Source organism: Benincasa hispida, chromosome 10 (assembly GCF_027475165.1).
Source record: "Benincasa hispida cultivar pf3 chromosome 10, pf3_genome.v1.1, whole genome shotgun sequence".
Taxonomy (NCBI): Eukaryota; Viridiplantae; Streptophyta; class Magnoliopsida; order Cucurbitales; family Cucurbitaceae; genus Benincasa; species Benincasa hispida.
Genome location: NC_143487.1, coordinates 30,211,315 through 30,232,652, shown reverse-complemented (window position 1 = coordinate 30,232,652; position 21,338 = coordinate 30,211,315). Strand labels below are relative to the sequence as shown.

The following is a 21,338-nucleotide window of genomic DNA, read 5'->3' as shown; positions in this document are numbered from 1 at the left end:
CCTTATCCAAAGAATTTAGATGGATTTTTTTCTCTTCTAATTTCTTTACATTTTTTTAACACGTTAGTCAAGTAGTTCATATTCCATAATTAAAATAAAAATTATTCACTATCTAATATACCTATTGCATTTCTTATAAATATTTCTATGCATTGGTAAACAAAGTTCATTGTCAAGTAAAGAACAAAGTTTTTTTTGTCAAATTGGATTGATTCAAGTTCAAGGTATTTCTCAACTTCTCTTTTTCCTTTCTTTTCCTTCTTTTTTCCCCCCTCATTTGAATTTAAGTTTTAAATTGTTCTGCCGCATTATATTTGTAGAGTTGTTTTTCTGGAATTCCTTTATAGACCACAATTATAACTATAATAGTTTGTTTAATTTCATTTGAAAATATTCTAAGTAATATATTTATTGTAAAATTGGAGATATATAATGGATAATATGCCATAATATGTAATCTAAAATCTTTTAGGAGTAACGAGAGTTTCAAAACAAATGTTATTCACAAACAAACAAAATAAAAAATAAAAAATCTATTAGATAAAGTATCAAGAATGTTGAATGTGATTTGTTGAGATTTAATGTTGGAGATGGCATTAGTACAAAGTTGTGCTATATTATCGATTTAAAACTAATATTATAAGGGTACAATATCGGTTGAAGATTGACATCCAAGATCGTGTTATAAAAGGTCTTCAATGTTGGTTATCTTTAATGGATGTTTGAGATTGCAATGCTAGTTATCTTTTATGTCAGTTTTCAATCGAAATTGGATACTATCTTCAATGTCGGTTATACCATATTCAATATCGATTTTTGACTTGTTTTTTTTTTATCACTAATTGTCCGATATGAAAGGTGATCCATCCCGTACGTTCTTTTAATGTCAGTTTTCAATGCTTGTTTTTGACTAGTTAATCTTTAATGTCAGTTTTCAACCGAAATTGGATACTATCTTCAATGTCGGTTGAAAACCGATATTGAATACCATCTTCAATATCAGTTTTTGACTCTTTTTTTTTTTTTTTTTTTTATCACTGCTGATATGAAAGGTGATCCATCCCGTACGTTCTTTTTACGCCTCATTTTTAATGTCCAATCCATTTTAACTATGATTTTTTTAATGTTTAATCCATTTTAACATCATTAAATGCCATTTTGTGTGAGAAAATGCCTATCATTGCATTTTATTAAAAATATAAAAAAATGGTTTGTTGTAATGCGTGCCTACTATAATGCATGTTTGTTGTTCTGCATAATAAGCTAACAATATTTCTCTTCTACCTATAAATGCACAAAATCCAATCAAAAATATAATAATAGACACAATAATATACTCTATCACAAAATTAAATACGAAATTACCTAAAAGACAATAACAATACACTTTCATAGAACTATAATTAAAACATCATATTCAACACTTCTATATCACATATGGGATCACTCACTCCTAAAAAAACTACAATTAGAAATACCAAACACTTCTATAATATTAACAATCATTTGTCCCTCCACAAACAAAAGTTAGTACTTCCATTCTATGAGTCATCAAATACCAATAAACAAAGAAATCATACACAAATCTTCCAACAAAACTTGCCTATTCTATTCAAGATTCTTGCTTATATACATTATGCAATAATAAAGATTTGTGTAAAACCACAATCAAGTAGACATCATTCAACACTTCTATATCACGTGTGGGATCATCTCCCTCCAAAAACTACAATTAAGCACTTCTGTAATATAGATAATAATTTGTCCATCCACAAACAACAATTTCTGGTCAATAAGTACTTATCAAATATCGGTAAACAACTAAACTACACACTATTCTTCCAACAAAACTTGCCATTTCTACTCAAAACTTGTCAAGTACATCATTCAACACTTCAAAATAATCTTATAAATCATAATCAACAACAAAACCTAAACTTGTTTATATCAAATTTCGAAACAAACTCGAAAGAAGAACACAAATAAAAGGTTCAAGACAAAAATATAATCCAAGAAAAAATTCTCATGAACCACCAAGCGATAAGAATACAACAAGACTATCAAATAAGCCCATATTCTTGAACTAATTTTCTTTTCAATGCTTCACAATCTTATGAACTATAATCAACGACAAGATGTAAACTTGTTTATATTAAATTTTGAGACACATGCAAAAGAAGAACACAAATAAAAGATTCAAGACTAAAATATAATCTAAGAAATAATTCCATATATACGCATGAACCATATAATAAAAAGAACAAAGTAAGGCTATCAAACAAGTCCATATTCTTGAACTATTTTTTTTTTTTTATTTCAACATTTTAAAATCTTATGAACCTTAATCATTGAAATAAAAAAAAAAAGAAATTAAATTAAATTAGTAAATTGAAAATAAATATCAAAAGAAGATTTCATCTTTGGAGCACGCAAACAACTCAAACAACCCACAAGAAAATCGTGAACAACTCTACTCAACCCACAAGTTGCTGGAACAAGTTAGACCTTGAAGATCTTGAACAAATCGGAGCTTGAACGAATATGACCTAGAGCTTAAAGATTGGAACAAATCTGAGCTGAAATCGGACTGGAAGAACGATGGAGCTGATGAATGCATAGTGGACTCGCAGATGGAATGAATGGATAACGAATGACACCCGACGCACAATGATGCATGACAGACGATGGCGCACGAACGATGCATGACAGCGAGAGGGTTTTGGGATAGATGAATTTTGTGAGAAATGAGAGAAGAAAAATTGAAAAATGAAAGAGAATTTTTACTAAAAGGGAAGACTAAATGTGTTTAGCTACAATGTTGGTTTTAAACCGATATTGCAGGTACTTTAAATATATATTTAATGTCTGTTTAAAATTGACATTAAAGATCCATCTTTTTTACGATTGATATTGTACATCCGTGTTTATTTTTTTCAATTGACATTAAAGGCAATTTTTTCTAGTATGAAGAGGTAATTCTTTATTATTATTATTTTTTTATTTTTTTATGTTTAGCCTACAACTAAAATTATAATAGTTTGCTTAATTTTATTTTAAATTACTTTGAGTGGTATATTACCTTTAAATGGTAGGCAAAATCTTATTTTATCTTACTAACTTAAAAAGAATCGTTTTTTGACTATTTTATTTAAATATAATTCTCTAATTACAGATGTGTCCTTTAATCAATTATTACTTCCTTAATATTTATGTTTGTATTATTTGGGAAGCTTTAAAATTAGTAAATAATGTGTTCTTTAAAATATTTAAAAAGCAGTTGTTTTTAGTATGTTGTAATCATTTTGTTTTGTTTTGAATTTGGGAGCTTTTTTTTTTCTTTTTTTTTTTTTTTTAATGTCTTTATACATTTTAATATTAATTAATTTAGTGAATTGTTTTTTTAACCAAAATAATTTAGAAGGTTTTTTCCCCTAATTTCTGCAAACTTTTTTTTAATATGTTAACTATCATTCGGTAACTATTTGTTTATTTTTTTTAATTTTTCATTTTTAAAAATTAAGTCTATTTTCTCTCTATTTCTTACCACAGTTCACATTAATTTTAGGTAAAAAAGTTAAATTTTGAACCAAATTAAAAAAAAAAATTTCTAAAAACTATTTTTTAAATTTTAAAAAATTAGCTTGATTTTTGTAAATATTGGTAAAAAATAGATAACAAAACAAGAAATTCAGAGGTGGAATGAGTGTTATAGGCTTAATTTTTAAAAACTAAAAACAAAAAACTAAGGTCTCGCTTGGTAACCATTTTGTTTTTTGTTTTGTTTTTTAAAATTAAGTCTATGATATTACTTTCACCTCCAAATTTCTTCATTTGTTAACTACTTTTCACTAATAATTTCAAAAACTAAGCCAAATTTTGAAAACAAAAAAAAAAAAATAGCTTTCAAAAGTTGTTTTTGGAATTTGAAATTTGGCTAAGAATTCAACCATTGTACTTAAAAAAGATGTATCATAATAAGAAATGTGGATAATATAATCTTAATTCTAAAAAAAAAAAAACTAAATAGGGTCCAAATAATTACTAAATAATGATGAATCGTAATATAGCTCTTGCTTTACAAATATTTCCATGCATTTGGAAAAAAAAGCTCATTGCTACATCTAAAGAACTTTTTCTTTTTTTTTTTTGTCAGTAGGATTGATTGAATTTTAAGGTATATCTCAATATTTTTCTTTTTTTCCCTTTATTATATTTTAAGATTTAAATTGTTTTATTGCATTAAATTTGTAAATTCGTTTTTCCCCCAAAATTCCTTTCTAGAGCACAATTAGAACTATAATACTATGTTTAGTTTCACTTTAATAAATTACACTCAGTGAGATATATATGATTGTAAAATTGGAAGGAAGAATATGCTAATATGTGGCTGAAACTGAAAAGTTTGGATAACAATTGAACTAAATTGGTCTTCTTTTTAGATTTGGTTCAACCATAGAGAATATTGAATTTGAAAAGTTTCTATATCTTTTATCACGTAATAGTAATAGAATTAGAGTATCTAATCCTATCCTATAAAGAGGTTTTATGGCAATTTGAACTAATCTTATATGAATAAATTTATATTTTTCTTAACGAAAAGTTTCTAAGAGTTTATTAATTGAGACTAATTGTTATGTAGTCTTGGTTCTATAATTTTGAAGCAAGTCAAATTTTTCTATTGATAAATAGTTTTAATATCTAGTTTTGGTATATTCCAATTATGAAGGCTTTTTTTCTATTTTTGCTATATGACGCTCTCGACTATTGACTATGAAGAGTTGATAATCATTTGTATAATCTTCAATTATGTTTGAGTCTTTTGTAATATGGGCTTTAGAGAATATTTTTCCAATTAACTTAGACATTAAAACTGATCCTATATGAAGAAATTTATATTTAGTTGCATGTTGAGTTTGATCAAAATGAATTTCATTTTTGGCCGAAGAGATTCAGACAATTGAGAATTGGTGAGAGAATGGTTCTCTCTAACCATTAAGACACCAAAATCTGTTTTTTCCTCCATTTTTTCCTAAATTCAACCTCATTTTGGATCACACAATCCAATCTAAGGTCCTAGAGGATAGTAGGGAAGATCAAGTGGTGATCTACAAGGTGCACTAGAGGAGATTCGAGTTGGAATTGAAGATTTGAAGAGTTCATCAAAGATATACTTTAGAAACCCTATTTCCTTAATGTGAACATGCTTACATGGTTGCTAAATTAATGAAATTAGAGTGCTTAAGATCCTAATTGCTTCTACTTGTTGATTGTCAACACCAACAACTAGTAAACATATTCTATTTGCAATAAAGATGTTATTGAGGTTTATTCAATAAAGTTGTTATTCAATGTAGGAATTGCTCATTTAGTTTTAAAAAGAACCTAAATCCAATAAACTAAGATCCATGGCTATTACATGAGTACTTGGACTTTATGTGAAGACAGAAGAGTGGATCAAGTTCGAGTAGATAACCAAACGATCTATAGTATATGGATAAGGCTGGGTACCTTATTTTGGGGACACTATCGGATGCGACCAACTTTGTATTTAGTACAAAAGATGTGATCCTGAATCGTCCATGTGAAGACATGTGAGTGGAGGCGTTCTATGCAAAGAGTTTGTATAAGACCGAACCAAGAAATAAGTCACTCTTACTTTATAACGTTGTTTACTGTTTAAGACTGACTATTTTAAAGTGATGACCTAGGTAACTTGACTTTAATCTTGAGCTAACTATGAACTCCTGTTTAATTGGGATTATCCTTATATTTGCATGGGTAAGGGTTGACCCAATAGCGTTGGCTCAATAAGCCTCTATTTCAGAGGTAAGACCGGGTAGATAGCTGAGGACATAGGATGCAAGACATAATTCACTCCTACCCGTTTTTAAGGATAGTAGAGAGGTTATTCCCCTTAAGTGCTGACTCCGAGTCTTGAACAAGGAGCTCCACCCTCTCATTGACTCGAGAGGGACTCGATTTGATGATTGGATCACAAACCAATTGTTCATTAGTGAATAAGTGGAACTTGAGGAGCAAGATGTAATCTCAGTGGTAAAACAACTTTTGACCTAGCCGTTATTACGAATAACCTTTATAGGGTTGACTTATTGATTATGGTTATATGGAGTGAACAGAAATATATCTACAATGAGGAGAGTGCAGCTACAGACTTTAGTAGAGGGACTTGGTAGTTAACGAATATTGATTAATTTGATTTAAAGAGTTTAGCCAATTAATCTTAAATCGTTGGAGCTCATGATCTGTAGGTCCATTAGGTCCCCTTCTAGCTCACAAATAGATTAAACCTTAGAATAATGTGATGTGTAAATTTAAAACATTCAAATTCGAATTAAGGGAATCGGTAATTAAACGTTTAATTATTGAGTTAAACAAAAATGGAGAATTGAAAAAATATTTAAATATTAAATACAAGAATAGAGATTCATGTTTCTATTCATGTTTATGGAATTGGTGTTCAATTAATGTGTGATATTAAATTATTTAATTAATTATTATTATAAAATTAGTTTTATTTAAAATCAATGGTTTTTATCTAATACTAATGATTGAATTAATATTATTTTTTCAATTTTAATATTAAATATGATTTCAAATTTAAATTGAATTTTGCTTAAAATTCGGTTAAAAAATTGGAAATTTTCTTTAGTGGGTTTTTTCCACTTATGAGACCACCATTTTTCCACTCAAATAGTTTGAGATTTGGTATCAATTTCTCATAAAATTTAGTTGCATGTTGAGTTTGATCAAAATGAATTTCATTTTTGGCTGAAAAGATTCAGGCAATTGAGAATTGGTGAGAGAATGGTTCTCACTAATCATTGAGATACCAAAATATGATTTTTCTTCCAATTTTCCTATATTCAACCTCATTTTAGATCCCACAATCTATTCTAAGATCTTAGAGGATAGTAGAGAAGATCAAGTGGTGGTCTACAAAGTGTTGTAAAGGAGATTTGGGCTGGAATTGAAGATTTGAAAAGTTCATCAAAAGTATACTTCAGAAACCCTATTTGTAACGACCCTACATTTCAAGTACTCAGACAAGGGTCGCTATGCACATTCTCTTTCAAACATTTTGACCATCATAATGTAAATTCAATGAAAACATAAATAACCATTCTAAACTGAAATATTAATTCAATAATAAATCCAATGACCCAAATATTTAGTTGGGATCCCAAATAAAACAATGTACCCAAATGAAAGGAACAAAAACCATAAAAAAACATGTGCGGAAGTGTTTTTTTAATGTCCTCGTATGACTCTATCATGGATCCCGTCTGTCCTTCGTCAGTCCATTCCTGTCATTAAATAAATGTTATTTCATTAATTAAGTGCAAGAGTAAATTGGGAAAGATTTGGAGTAGGGGTTAATCCTTCTCCATATAAATTCTTTCTTATGGACTTTTTTGGGTAAGAATTGATTTTGGTGAGAATTACCCTAGCCACTAAAACACAAATCATCTATTTACTCTCTAAGAGAAATCTTTCTACCTCTTCCTCTTCCAATTAGTTGGATACCACCTATCTTTCTATTGGAATCCTTGAGAATAACAAGGTTATTCTCGTGGTCATGTTCAAGTTCGATTTAGAAGAAGTTTGTGTTAGATCGAGATGATTTTTCATGGAGCTTGGGAATCTTCAAAGGTAAGAATGGTTCTCTCTTAGTTTCCCTTCTCCAAAGCATGTTATTTCATATTTTTATCCTTCATATGTTTTGTTTTAGAACTCTTTTTTTGTTTATTCGAAAATCGATTTTCGAGATTCAAAGGCATTCACACGCTTCTGTTGCGGGATTTGATCCCTACAATTGGTATCAGAGTCAGTTTCTTGCATCTTCGTTCTTCGTATTTTTTAAACAAAAATCAGTTTAGAGGTTGGATTTTAAATCTGCATTTTGAATGAAGGTTTGCAAGATTGGATGTTTTCAATTTTGACACTTAGATTATTTTAATGTGATTAAAATGTAAGGGTTCGTTGTATTTTTTGGGCATTTAATTTTTTCTTCGAGTATGTAAGTCTGTGTTGATCGAAAGAGCAATTGTTGTAGAAAAGGTCAGGAAAAACGAAGGTGTTCGAGGCAAGTTTGGATCAGAAAACACACAAAAGAAGGGCATTATGTCTTTCAACATTGCAATGCTCCGAGTGGTCGAAGCTTGAGGTTTTATCGTCGCTTATAAACCCTTGCTAACCAAATAAAATTTGTAAATCTTCGAACACGCAACTCATACTAACCAGTAATACAAGTGGAAAGTTTAGGGTCAATCCACAGAGAGCCAGTTTAGATTTCTCAATTTAGAAACTTGTAGGAAGTAACCAGAGGGGGTTTGTGAAGATAATCTTTGTATTTGGATGAAAATTGAAGTGCGTGAGTGAATTAAAATGTGCGGAGTGAGTTGAGTGAATTTTATGTAAAACAACCAATCGAACAAAACACCTAGCTTGGATTGACTTCATTTATTCCATTTCCTTTCGATTATATCATGGATTTATTCAAAAGATTAATGCGAAAATTTTCAATTAAAACTTAGCCTACTCGATTAGAATCCTAACCAGTAGTCCTTAAGAACGAGTTAATTCAAAGAATTAGCGAGAATCCTCTAATAATCAACAAGTTAACATACATTAAGATTAAGGGAAACGCTAAGCCAAACAATCGATTTCCATCGTCTAATCAATTATTTGAGTGGGATCAATCTAGGTTAGAAAGTAATTTTTAATAAATGGGATCCTAATTTAACTTCACAAGCTTACTTAACCTTTGCCTCTATGTGATTAACTACCTAACGATTACAAATTAGGGCCAATCAAAACAATCAATCAAACCATCATAGCTTAATTTGTCAGATTATCCATGAAAGATAGATTGAAGAATGATTACAAGATAAAATCTCAATAAACCAGAATAATCCTCAGCTAAATACAACCCAATCTCAAGAATTAAGTAGGAATGACAATAATCTACAAACTCAAGCTAAATTCTTACCTCTAAAAGTGGTAAAGTTGATGGAATATTCAAGCAAGTACGAAAGCAATCAGAATCAATAAGCACTCAAATTACACTTAATTTGAGTTCTAAAAGCATGCATCATAATAATTTATCAAAGTAAAGGGTTTCAGAATTAATACTTTTGATAAATCTTCCAAATTCAAGCTCGACCACCAAGAGTGTCTTCTCTACTATTCTCAACCTTGGATTTGAGTGGTGGAACTCAGTATTAAAGTCAATTAAGTGAAAGTATGAAGAGGGTTTTAGAGAGAGAGAATTTTCTGCTGAAATTCAAAATTCCAACAACTCCTCTCCTCAATCTCAGAAATTGGAGATTTTATCTAACCATTACATGCAAGCATTAAGATATTATGTTGATAGCCACTTCAATTAGCCTTTTGCTAATGGGCTAGGTGTTGGATTGAGATCGATCCATCAAAACTATCAATTTTTGTGGATTTTTACACTAAAACAAATCAATTTTCAACTTTTTTTTTATAATTTAATTCAAAATATGATAAGATAATTAAGTTTATATTTGGTAATTTGTATCTGTGGATTATTTTTCTGGGAGATTGAGAGGCTAAAGGGGAAAAAGAAAAGGAAATATACATATATGTATATTGGGTATTGATATATATATATATATATATATATATATATATATATATATATATGTATGTATGTATGTGTATATGCATACGTATACGTATATCTATACATATGTGTATATGTATACGTATACGTATATCTATACATATGTATATATGTATACGTATATCTATACGTATATATATGTATATGTGTATATATATATATATATTTAAGGTTAAAAAAATAAAAGAAATTTAGTTTTTCCCTCTTCTCCACACCTGCAGCTGTGAGTCCCCCTCCCCCCTTCTCCCCCAATCCACAACTTTTTCTTCTCTTCCATTAGCAATTGTGTGTAACCCTCAGCCCCAGATCTATCACCCACACAAGAAGCTCCAAATCTGCTGTCCGGCACCGCTCCGACCATGCTAGCCATGGGTTCTCTTAGCTGTGACCCAGCACCGCTCATTTTTCCGGAGTTTCAAATCGCGTCGTGATCCAGCCATAGCCCACCTGATCTCCACCACGATATCCAACCGCTTCGCTCGCCTGCTTGCGCCACCACTGGAGTCTAGCCACCACAGTCGTCCGTAAAGTTCGTTGATGAGATTTCGTTGGGTTGTTTCCAATCTACTGGTATGTGGTTAGTTTAATTGAGTTTCAAGTGAGTCCATGGTAGATTGGTCAAATTTCAGTTCTCTCAGGTCTAATTTCAGTTTTCTCATGCCGCCTTGATCATAGATTTAATGTTCTGGAAGAATTCGAAGAATTTTGAAGAAATTTCCAGTAAGGTTGGGTCTACAATCGGCGAGTTTTGTTGGGTTCTTGTTTAATGGTAGATTACCCATTAAGCTTTGCGTTGGTTTAAGTTTGTTACTCACAATTCTTGTGTTAGATTGGAGCTTTGAAGGACTTTGAGGCACTGTTCAGAAGCCGTTGAGTTTTTGTAGGTTATCTTAATTTTAATTGTTGGGAATTTAATCATTAAGTCTTACTGGTGATTTATGCATAGGCTGGACTACTTGGTGGACGTCTTTGAGTGAAATCTTAGATTGATCTTGTTTTGACCTCCATTTGGGTAAGTGATTTAAGGATAATTGAGGTAAAATGTGTTGGAAATTTATGATTTGTGGGATGAAGCTGATTATGATTTATGTTTTAGGCTTTGGATTGAGAAGTTTATCAAACAAAGGGACGAAATAGTTTGGATTTACTCTAAGGTAAGTGATTTACTACTGGTTTGCACTCGAACCCAAGTTGATGTTAAGACTGTGATCGCACTGAAAGCATGATTCTATTTTGATGGGTTGAATTACTATGACTTGCTATGTTAGACTATTGAGGGTGTTATGGAAACTTATGTTTATGTTAAGGAAAATATGATATTATGTGAATGATTTGCTATGTTTGAATGATGGATGGACTGTTGAGACTCTTCTAGAAACTCTTGAATGAGTATGTTCAAAGATTATGATTACATGCTTATGAGGTGAATCGGGCGAATAGGGCTAGCTAAAACAGTACCGAGATGAACCAGAAGTAGGGGCCCCATTTGAGGCAGACGACAAGAAGGATGTCGGAATCCGGAGGAAATTGAGTTCTTCCCGAAGTGTTCTAAGATTATGATTACATGTTTATGACTATGTTAGACTGATGGTGATTGTTAGAATTCCTAACGAGCTATGTACATCCCCTGTGTATGTTTTGGCGTCCTTATTGGATTGCTACCTATATTTATGATTTTTTTTTTTGTGACTCTTTGGAGCCACTACCTATGAAAGTATGCCTTCGGGTTCACCCCTTATGCCTATGCTTATGCCTATGCCGGGATGCACATATTCGTCTTGTTAGGAAGACTAACATGTAAATCTAGTGGGTCAAGTAGTGGGTCGCTTACTGAGTATTTTTGTACTCAATCTTTTCTCTACATATTTTTTTTTTCCAAGTAGAGGTAAAGATAGACCGGCGAATGACAAGAAGAATCCGTGACAGAGCCATAGGGACTTGCCATCAGTTCCGCACATGATTTTCTCAAAGTGTTATTTTTTGTTTTAGAGTCAAATATTTAAATTATTTGATTGTTTTAGTCAGTTATTTATTTAATTTATTTTGAAGTGGATTAGGGGTACCCCGAATAGTATTTTTATTTTATTTTCTTATTTTAGAGTTTTATTGAATGAAAAGTGTTATTTCTTTTATTGGATTTTTCTTCTAGAAATATATTTTCAAGCTTATACATGCATGTAGTGACGTCCTTGAAATATATTAAAAAGTTGAGGCATAAATATAGGCATAAGCTTATATAGTAGACGCACTCGTTGGGGCTACGTCAATGGGGTCTTGTTCATTGAAATAAAAATGGAAACTTATTTTATTTTATTTTATTTTTTTAAATTTTAAATATGAAATTAAAATATGAAGTGGGTTTTAACCTTTTAGGTTGCAATTGCAAATGTCTCTCCAGTTGAAAAAAAAAAAAAATTAGAAAATCAGTGCAGTTCCGTTATGTTATGTGGAATTTTTTTTTTCAAATTTTGAGAAGTTTTTAATCTCAATTCTCAACAACTTTCTCTTGAATAGGTAATGTTTACTATTTTTTCTTTAGTTATATTTATATTCATGTTGTGCATATATATATATATATATATATATATATGTATCATTTCATTGACATGTAAGTTTGAAATTCTTCTTAGACTTTTTAGTTCTTATATTTTTAAATCTCTATAATAGTTTTTAACATTTTTATTGTGAATACTTTTGTAGAGTTAATTCTAATTCAATATGGAGAAATATTTTTATTGTGCCATTAAGTTTTTGTATATAATTTTTATATTCACATTACACTTATATATTTTCATTTGTTTTCATGTTATTTTTACATTCACATTACTCATATAAGTTTTTAAAATTAATTTCAGAGTTCAAATAAGAGGATTATTTGTTATCATTCGTTTGGATATATGAATTCGCCAGATAAGTTTAAAAATTTTCTTAGACTTTAAGTTCTTATACTTTTTAGTCTATATACTATAATGTAATATTCTTTTTATTAATAGAATGAACTTATTTGATAGGTTGAATACTAAAGTTATAATGGATCAATTTCAAAATAAAAAAACTCGTAGAGGACAATTGTAATAGATTAAATTAGTTAATTGATAAAGTTATGAATATTTTTTTTTTCTACATTCATTATATAGATTTTTTTCAACTCGCCAATTTTTCATCTAATAGTAATAAGTCATTTCACAAACCTATGTGGCTCCAAAAGTCATTTCACAAATCAATCTACATATCATACACATGTTAGGTGTGGTGTGGTGTGGTGTGGTTTGCCTTTGCTTCCAGAGAAATAAAGAAGGTTTTAGCTTTGTTGGTGTTTTTGACCACTGAATCACCCATTATGTGATTTCTGCTGCATTGAATAGCAGCCTAAAAAAATGGTATTGAGATTTGTATTCTCTGTGTATTGAACCTTTCATTCTCCCCTTGTTTTTACTGTCAACTCAAATGTTGTAGCAGTTAAAACCATCATCAGCCCAGGGATTCTCTTGTTGCAAGAATTCTGCTTCAACCCACAGATCAACACAGAAAATGGAATATCATTAAGAAACTTCCAAGTATGAATGGTGTTTCACTACCAATTCTACTTTTAATTTGGTGTGATGTGTAACATAAATCCAACCTTTAAAATTTTGAACATACCTGCAAGTGAGGTCAATACACTCCCAGTCTAAAACACCCACAAGGTAACCCATCTGATCTCTCACCACTGGAACTTGGGTCACACCAAGATTCTTCATAATCATTTTAGCTGTAAGAATATCCATACTCGGAGTTGCCGTCCATGGTACTTGACATATTTTCCCATCTAGTGAGCAAATCTCAGAAACTACAAGCTCCTGTCCAACAAACTAAGTTGTCAAGTCTGGATATTTACAGAATTAATGAGTCATAGAAGTAAAAATATCTCTCTGATATTCTGTAACTGTAAGTGAGGTTCAAAATTAGCACAAACAATTCATTTTGATAGCATCGGACTAGAAGAACCCCTTTCGGATCAGTTATTATTAGGATGAAATTGCTAGAGAGAGAGATTGTTGGTGTCAAATGAAATAGTACATCACCTTTAGTTCTTCACTTCTTGATTTAGCATTTTTGCTTAACTTTTGAATGTCTTCAAGCGCTAATATGCCAATCAAAGTATTCTCTTCATCCACGATCAATGCACAGGACTGCTTCTCTGCAAGCATTAGATTTACTGCTTCTACGAGGAAAGTGCCCATGAGGACGGTAATGTATTTCGTTGTCATGGCTTCGGACACAAATATTTTCCTTTCCAACTCTACGGTTTCACTATCAGAATCATATGCACAAAGCGAGCTTTCAATTTCACACAGATCATTTGGGTAATTTGTTTGTCCATCATCTGCATAATTAGAAGATTGGTTGTTTGAATTACTATCATATGCTGTAGATTGTTGACTGGTAAGACTTCTCCCTGGGGGAAGTTTCTTCGTCTGCTGGGAACTTCTTTTCCTTTTCTGCCCGGAAGTGATCCATGACGACACTCCCACTGCCCCGAGTAAAGGAAGAACAATTCGGTAATCTTGTGTCAACTCAAAAAGCAACAGAACAGCAGTAAGAGGCACCTGACAAACCCCAGCAAGAGTAGCAGCCATTCCAACCTGCAATTAAACCACTTTGTTTTGTAAATACTCATTGCAACTGCTGGTTAACAGAAAAAGTGCAGGTATAAGAAAACAAAAGATTAGGCAGAGCGAGCATTCGCATGCTAAAAAGTTCTTAATCTAGGAATATATGTCTATATCAACCAGAGGAGTAAACTAATGAAATTAGTTGGGTTGCATCTCACATATCAAACACAAGTACCGGGACGGTCATTGTCATGGTTATTACTGAAGAAAATTAGAATAAACTAAAATGGCACAATGTTAGTTTGTAAAAGGAGCTCTTGACTTTTAATGTTTTCTGGAAGCTCCTAAGCTCAGTAAAAAAAACCAAAAGCCAATGCAAGGTATATGTGTAGTATTTTCCCACAAAAAATGACAATAAAACGATGAGATTTAAGGAATACAATGATATAGAACAGTACCAATCCATACGCTTGAGGTGACGCCACTTCGAAAATGGAGAAGTCAATTACAGTGTTGGGCTCAGAAAGTGCAAGGCCAATGAATTTCCCATATGCCATTCCAGTTGCGGCGCCAATAAACAGGGATGGTGCATAATACCCTCCCACTAATCCAGATGCTCTGCACAAAGAGGTGGCCAAAATCTTGATGACAACAAGCTGAGCCAATAATTCAGCTGAGAGGGGTTTCACAAAAGGCCGAGATTCCAACAAAAGATCGACATTCTCAAAACCCCAATACAGAATTTCAGGATATGCCAAGGCTATCAGTCCAGTAGTGAAGCCACCTAGAATAGGGAACAAAGCCTTCGGCATGCCAAAGTCCTTATGAAATTTGTCGACGGTTGCAAGCATGTAAGATGTGCATTTAGAAAAGCTCAATGAAACCAAGCCGCAGAGGACACCCAACAAGAGATATAGTGGAAGCTCTGAAAATGAGTTAAATAGATATCTGAGAGTCTTGCTTGTCAACTATAAACTATAAAAGGGAAAGATTGATCATTTATTTTGTCTGACAACATTAACTTTCAAGCTAAAAATATTAGTTTACCACTTGGTGATCGAAAATCATAAACTGGGACCTTGAATGCTGGTTCTACTCCAAGACCAACTTGTGAAACTACAGAAGCTATAACAGCACTTAATATAACCATTGAAGTGGTGTTTGTGAGAGAAATAGTTGAATCAGCAGGAGATGGCCACAAGACTGATTCAATAGCAAAAAAACAGCCAGCAACTGCAGCATTAAACCCTGGCAAAATAGAAAAATAGCTTAAATGGAGGAAATCGAAAAGAGTTCCTCACCATTATCTACTAAATAAGACAACATGAGAAAATCAACACACGGACAAATTTACTTTAGAAACATATCATAAGAAGAACAACTGTCTCATTGTTCTATCACAGCAATTAGCCATAAAAAATTTCATAGGAAGAAATGCCAACAAGACCAGTTGTAACATTTTAAGATTAACAACATTCTTAGCCTATAATGTAGGCAAGGCATGCTATATTTCAGAAAATACTTTATATAAATCCATTCATCAATCAACAAACAACAAGCATATAATAGAGAGAGACCAACCAGATGAGATTCCAGCTGCTGATCCAGCAGCTATCAAAGAAAGCTTTGTTCTAGAATTCTTGTCAAACACAGTGGAAATACCCTTGCCAACAGAAGTACCAATGTCGACGCTAGGACCTTCCGGTCCCAAAGAGTTACCAGTACCAAGGGTTACAGAAGCAGCAACAGCCTTTAGGAAAGGTTGCAATGCAGCCTTGAACTTATTAGAAATTGAAACTGGGACTCCAAATTTTGTGGAAGGGCCATCCCCTTGAGGTTGCTCCAGTTTCACATCTGTAGCATCTCTAAGCAGATTCAAAAAGCTAACAAGAAATCCCCCACAAGCAGGAACCAATATAACTCGTTTCCATATATCTTGAATGGGCATTTCTCTTAACCAGGACGCCCCTCTATTAGGAATTCCATCCCAGGAAAAATCACGTATCTCATGCACCTTCAATCATTCAGAAAATCACAATAATTACTGAAAACTTACGTTGTTAAGACAATCAGCAGAGCAATATTTTCAACTTTCCTTGTTTAATTATGTGCTTACTGCTAAGTTCAAAGAAGAAAGAGAGAAATAGAAGAAAGTTGGGGTATACGAAGTACTGCGTTATTGAAGAGCACGACACCGATGCCTGTAAGAAGACCAACGAAACACGACGATATTATTGTTGAACTCCCAATTCCATAGGCTATACCTTCTTCTTCTTCTTCTTCTTCTTCTTCTTCTTCTTCTTCTTCACTCCGTTTTATACTAAATCGGCCGTCGCTGCTAACAGAAACAGGGGATTTAGATTCTTCGCTTCCGGGCAGGGCCGAAATCGGCCTAAAAACTAACCCAGTTCGTTTTGGGCAAAGAGAAAAATGAAGACCCAATAAACTGCCATAGCTGTTACTACCCACTGCATAATTTTCAAGTCCATTAGAGATGGTGTTATTGGGATCATATAGGGCAGAAATTGAGGAAGAGAAGGCCAGAGCGGAGAAATTTTTGCAGAAAGAAGCAGAAGGGAGAGGGGAAAGACGAGGGTAATGAGGGGCATTGTTAAGCTTTGTTCCCATGGAATCGAAAGCCCCCATTATCGATTAGATCATTCACATACAGTTCGTCTCCCGCTAACTATGTGTGAATGTACTACGAAGATGAAATATAACTCTATCTACACAAATTTGAGTGGATAAGTTTGACACAAAGCGCCCCATTAACTAAAATAACGTCTCCATGGCTTCTCAAGATGTGTTGTTTTGCTTTCCATTTCCTAGATTTCCAAACCGCTTGGATTTTGAAAATATCGATAAAAACGTAGATAAAAGGAATTTTTTTTTAAAAAAATTGCAAATAATATTTATAGACTTAATTCTAAAAACTAAAAACTAAACAAATAAATGATTAGAGATCTTAAGGTTGAAAATGGAAGGGATTAGGAAAACCGAATAAAAAGAGACTGGCAAATGAAAATAGAGAGAAGTCATCTTCCCAACAAACTAAGAATTTAGACTTGACGAAAAAGGTCAAATATATATATATATATGATAACCTGAGATAAGATAAGATTTAATCCTAACTTATTTGGAATTAGGAAAAACTCATATCTTAATCCTAGATGATCCCTAGGATTTCATTATAGCTTGAGGTAACTTAAAATTTTGGCTTCTTCATTCTAAAATTCTCATCTCTGGTATTAAACTATTTTTTTTGTTTGTAGATTCTCTTTTTCCTAAATTACAAATATTTTTCCTATCCAAATTTGACATCAAAAGTTGATGCCATCTTTAGAGAAGGAGAGTAATCAACCTTTATAAAAATTGAGATATTTGCAAAATTAAGAAAATCAAGACCACACTGATTTAATTCTCATGATCTCCATAACCAAAATCAAAGGAAACTATGGATGAATTAAATTCTCATAAAAAAATTAAGATCATAGGGAAGGAAAAGGATTCTACGAATTAAAATAATGGGGTTTAGTTAAAAAAAAAAAGAAAGAAAAGAAAGAGAGAGAGCGCGTTGGTGAATCATAAATGATTGCTTAAGTAAATCGAGAGCCTATATGATAGTCACTTTCCGCCTAAACGATCGTCTACCTCGCGGCTAAACGATCGTACACTAGTTCCTACACGATCACATAGCTTCCCTAAACGATCATAGTGTGTGTGTTTGCTAAACAATCGTATACCATTCCCTAAACGATCGTTCAGTAAAACCTACACGATCGTGTAGTGTCTCCTAAACGATAAGCATCGTGCTATGCGATAGTGCCTTTTTCCCTCCCACTTGCTTATCGCCTATACGATCCGTGCTTCCTCCTTCCTCTACCAAATTCACCAAAGACCATGCTTTGGGTTCTCACTCCAAGAATACCCGGGGCTCTTTTCTAGTGGTGTCGTCCTCGCGACGTTCGTGTTCGTGCTACTGTAGTTGACGATTCTGCTGGGCATTGGTAGATCGCGTGGAGGTTTCTGCTGCATTGAGTTTCGAAGTTTGAAGATTGTCTTCAACTGGTATGACACTCTTTCCCTTGTTATTTTGTTGTTCATAGCATGCCATTAATAAAGATTTGTTTGCATAACTGTGGTTTGAATGTATATTGTTGAATTTCGGTCACTGTGAGATTAGAGTGATCCGAACGTGCTCATGGAACTCTTCGGTAAGAGATCCTTCAATTGGTATCAGAATCAGGTTCTGATACTCCGATTTCATCTGTTGCAACAAAATGACAATTACGTTCATGGTGGGTGCATTTCTACACTGTTTAATGGTTAAATTTGCTGTGGATGTGCGAGATTAATGGATGTTTTCGTGGATGATTAGCCTCGGTTTGATTTAAATCCTTTTACATTTGCGATTGTTTGTAAAGGCCTCTGCATTTTTTAGCATTAATAATTGTTATCGAGTCTGTATTCAAAGTTTGTTTGAAGTTTTGAGTCGTTCGGAGAAGTAGATCTGTGCAAGCGTTGCGGTTCTTCGAGGAAGGAGGCGATCTAGGGTTGATCGCATCATGCAGAAGATGTGGTACGCGATCACTGTTGATCGGATTGTAAAGACGATGGCGTAAAGACGATGGAGTATGCGATCGCTGTTGAATGCATTGGTTAAACAATGGGGTATGCGATCAAGAGTTGATTGTATCGTTTTGACGATCGGGTACGCGATCGCTGAGTATCGCATCGTGTAACGATGAGATGCTCGCGTATCATTTAACGCACGCACTAGACGATCATTTAGGTCAGCAAGCTTCATCGCTTAGTAATTGGCTAAACGATCTCTTAGTAACGCAAGGTAAATCGTTTACCTGTCGTCGCAGTAAACGATGGCATAGACGATCAGGCTTCACAGCCTCGTCGTCTACGCGATTGTTTAATAATGTTCCTATCGTCTAGTGTGCGCTGAATGATCGTCTACCTGTGGCATTTACTACACAATGCAGACCTCCTGGCGGTTCAAGACTCGGTTCGCCTCTGAACCGGTTTGCTCGATGAAAAATGTAATAGATAGGATTATTTCTTTCCATTTTTTTTGTAAAGGATCATCCCGGTCCATTAATCCTTTATTTATTACATACGATGTATGTTTTTTATATGTCATATGGTATGCACATATAGTAAATCCCACCTTAGGTTATGCAATGGTCATGCATCATTTTTTTATTATAATTGTTATAATTTAGAGAAGCATGATATAATTATGTAAGAGCATGCTCATGCATCATATAATATAAGAGTTATATTTATGTATGCATAAAAAACATTGACATATACCATCTTTATATTATAATTGTTATATTATAAGGGTGAATGATAGCATGTTTGCTTGGTTGTTAAGCGTCATATAAAAGTTATATATAGTACTGACCAGAAATTGCATGAAGCATGACATATAGGTTACTTTATAAATGTTATAAACACTTTGTTGTGCACAATATTTTTAGTTGTTTCTTTTTAAAAGTTAAAGAAAAATTAGAACTAAAAGAAATAAGAAAGACATGCATGCTCACTTAGGTTTAATTCAAGGTTTTAAAGTGTTTAAAACTTGGATAACGTAGACCTAAGATCACGGTTCTAATACGATTAGCAACCCTAAGGCTTTAATCTTTTAATCAGTTTAATAGGATTAAATTGGCTAATAAAAGGTTAAAGTGTAGCAAATTTATCTATAAGGGACCTTTTGTCTATGGCGGGTTCTGTCTAGGCTGGGGAATTTAAATTGACGAAAATGTAACACCCCTACCTGGGAACTTACTTGGAAAGGTGAATTAGATAGATTTGATGCATGCATACAAGTTAAGGACAATCCATTAAAGTGTTTAAATGTGACTACTTGAACTTGTTCATATTTCATAGACAAACGTTGTTTATGAGTAGAGTTTAAAAAGATGACTTAGTCTAAAATTAGTAGCCGGATTGTCTAGGTTAATGAACCCTAGGTAGAACATTCAGTGGGAGGTACTTGAAGCATAAGATGCTTCACTTAAACCTTTCACGTTTCTCCTAAATAGTCCACATCGTGAGATCTACCCTTTGGCGTGTCCCCCTAACGATGGTGTTTGGGCAGGTCAATATCAAGGTGGATGGAGAGAGTGTTAATAGTAAGTGGGAGCGGGAAGTGCAACAACATATCCTTCAGTCTCCCTCGTTAGGTTGAATAAAGTTACTGCGCATCGCTTCGAGGCACCCTGGGAGTGTCCTCTTAAAGGATGACAGTTTTGCGCATTTTTTTTATTTGATCTCCTAAGAGGATAAGGTAACTTAATCTCTTGTCCTAATCTTTTTCTTCCCTACGGTGAGCTTATTAGGGGGGGGGGGGGGACTATGGCACCAAAAACAGGGGGTCACACTTACACGGAATTGTTAAAGGTTAACAGTTTTGGACCGAAAAATGGTGGCTGTTAGGTTCAGTTCCAAGAGTTGGTTCTGCCTAATCGTTGAGAATATCTCATCCCAGTGAAGGGATAACTAATCACCCCACCGGTGACATTTGTCCTGCCTCACTGGGGCATCATTGCAAAATAGAAGTCTATAACTTAGGGTATTTGAAAATATTTTGCAAAACTGATTGGTTTAAAAGTGGTTTAGAAAAATCTAATAAAATTTTGTTCGTATTTTCAGCAACATTTTCAAAATGGCAACAACCACGTTAGTAATTCTAAGCGCTGAAAAACTTATTGGCAATAATTTCGGAACATGGAAACACATGATCACAACGATCCTGATCATCGAGAATATTATGTTCGCTCTCACAAGGCTTGTCCTTCTATTCCAGCTCTGAATGCCATGAGCAATGGACAAGGGCGAATGAGAAGGCCCGAGCCTACATCTTGGCAAGTCTTTCTGAAGTCTTGGACAAGAAACATGAGCCTATGGTCTCAGCGTGTGAGATCATGGAGTCCCTGCGGGGGATGTTTGGACAACCATCTGAACAGCTTATGCATGAGGCTCTTAAATACATATTCAACTCCAAAATGGAAGAAGGCACCTCTGTTCGTGAACATGTGCTAAACATGATGGTT

At 33.2% G+C, this 21,338-nt stretch overlaps 1 protein-coding gene across 3 annotated transcripts; it reads right to left on the bottom strand.

Annotated features, from left to right (window-relative positions):
• Window positions 1-12,739: 12,739 nt before the first annotated feature.
• On the bottom strand, window positions 12,740-17,100 carry CLC-E (chloride channel E). Of its 3 annotated transcripts, none has more exons than XM_039046328.2 (7): window positions 16,438-17,100; window positions 15,847-16,279; window positions 15,313-15,513; window positions 14,724-15,190; window positions 13,735-14,295; window positions 13,313-13,509; window positions 12,740-13,172 (listed from the first exon to the last, which is right to left on the bottom strand). In XM_039046328.2, the coding sequence occupies exons 1-7, from the start codon at window positions 16,909-16,911 to the stop codon at window positions 13,142-13,144; spliced, it is 2,364 nt and encodes a 787-aa protein (XP_038902256.1). In that variant the 5' UTR covers window positions 16,912-17,100; the 3' UTR covers window positions 12,740-13,141. The 3 variants fall into 3 exon arrangements, with proteins under 3 accessions (XP_038902256.1, XP_090162230.1, XP_090162229.1); XM_090306104.1 differs by having other exon boundaries at window positions 16,431-17,043; XM_090306103.1 differs by having other exon boundaries at window positions 16,382-17,011.
• Between the last annotated feature and the right edge of the window lie 4,238 nt (window positions 17,101-21,338).

Bases quoted from the DNA above. Each gene is read 5' to 3' on its own strand.
- CLC-E (XM_039046328.2), bottom strand. From the start codon at position 16,911: ATGGGGGCTTTCGATTCCATGGGAACAAAGCTTAACAATGCCCCTCAT. The intron at 16,280-16,437 runs GTACTTCGTATA...GAATGATTGAAG, and splicing joins TCGTGCTCTTCAATAACGCA to GTGCATGAGATACGTGATTT. The intron at 13,173-13,312 runs GTATGTTCAAAA...GGGTTGAAGCAG, and splicing joins TGTATTGACCTCACTTGCAG to AATTCTTGCAACAAGAGAAT.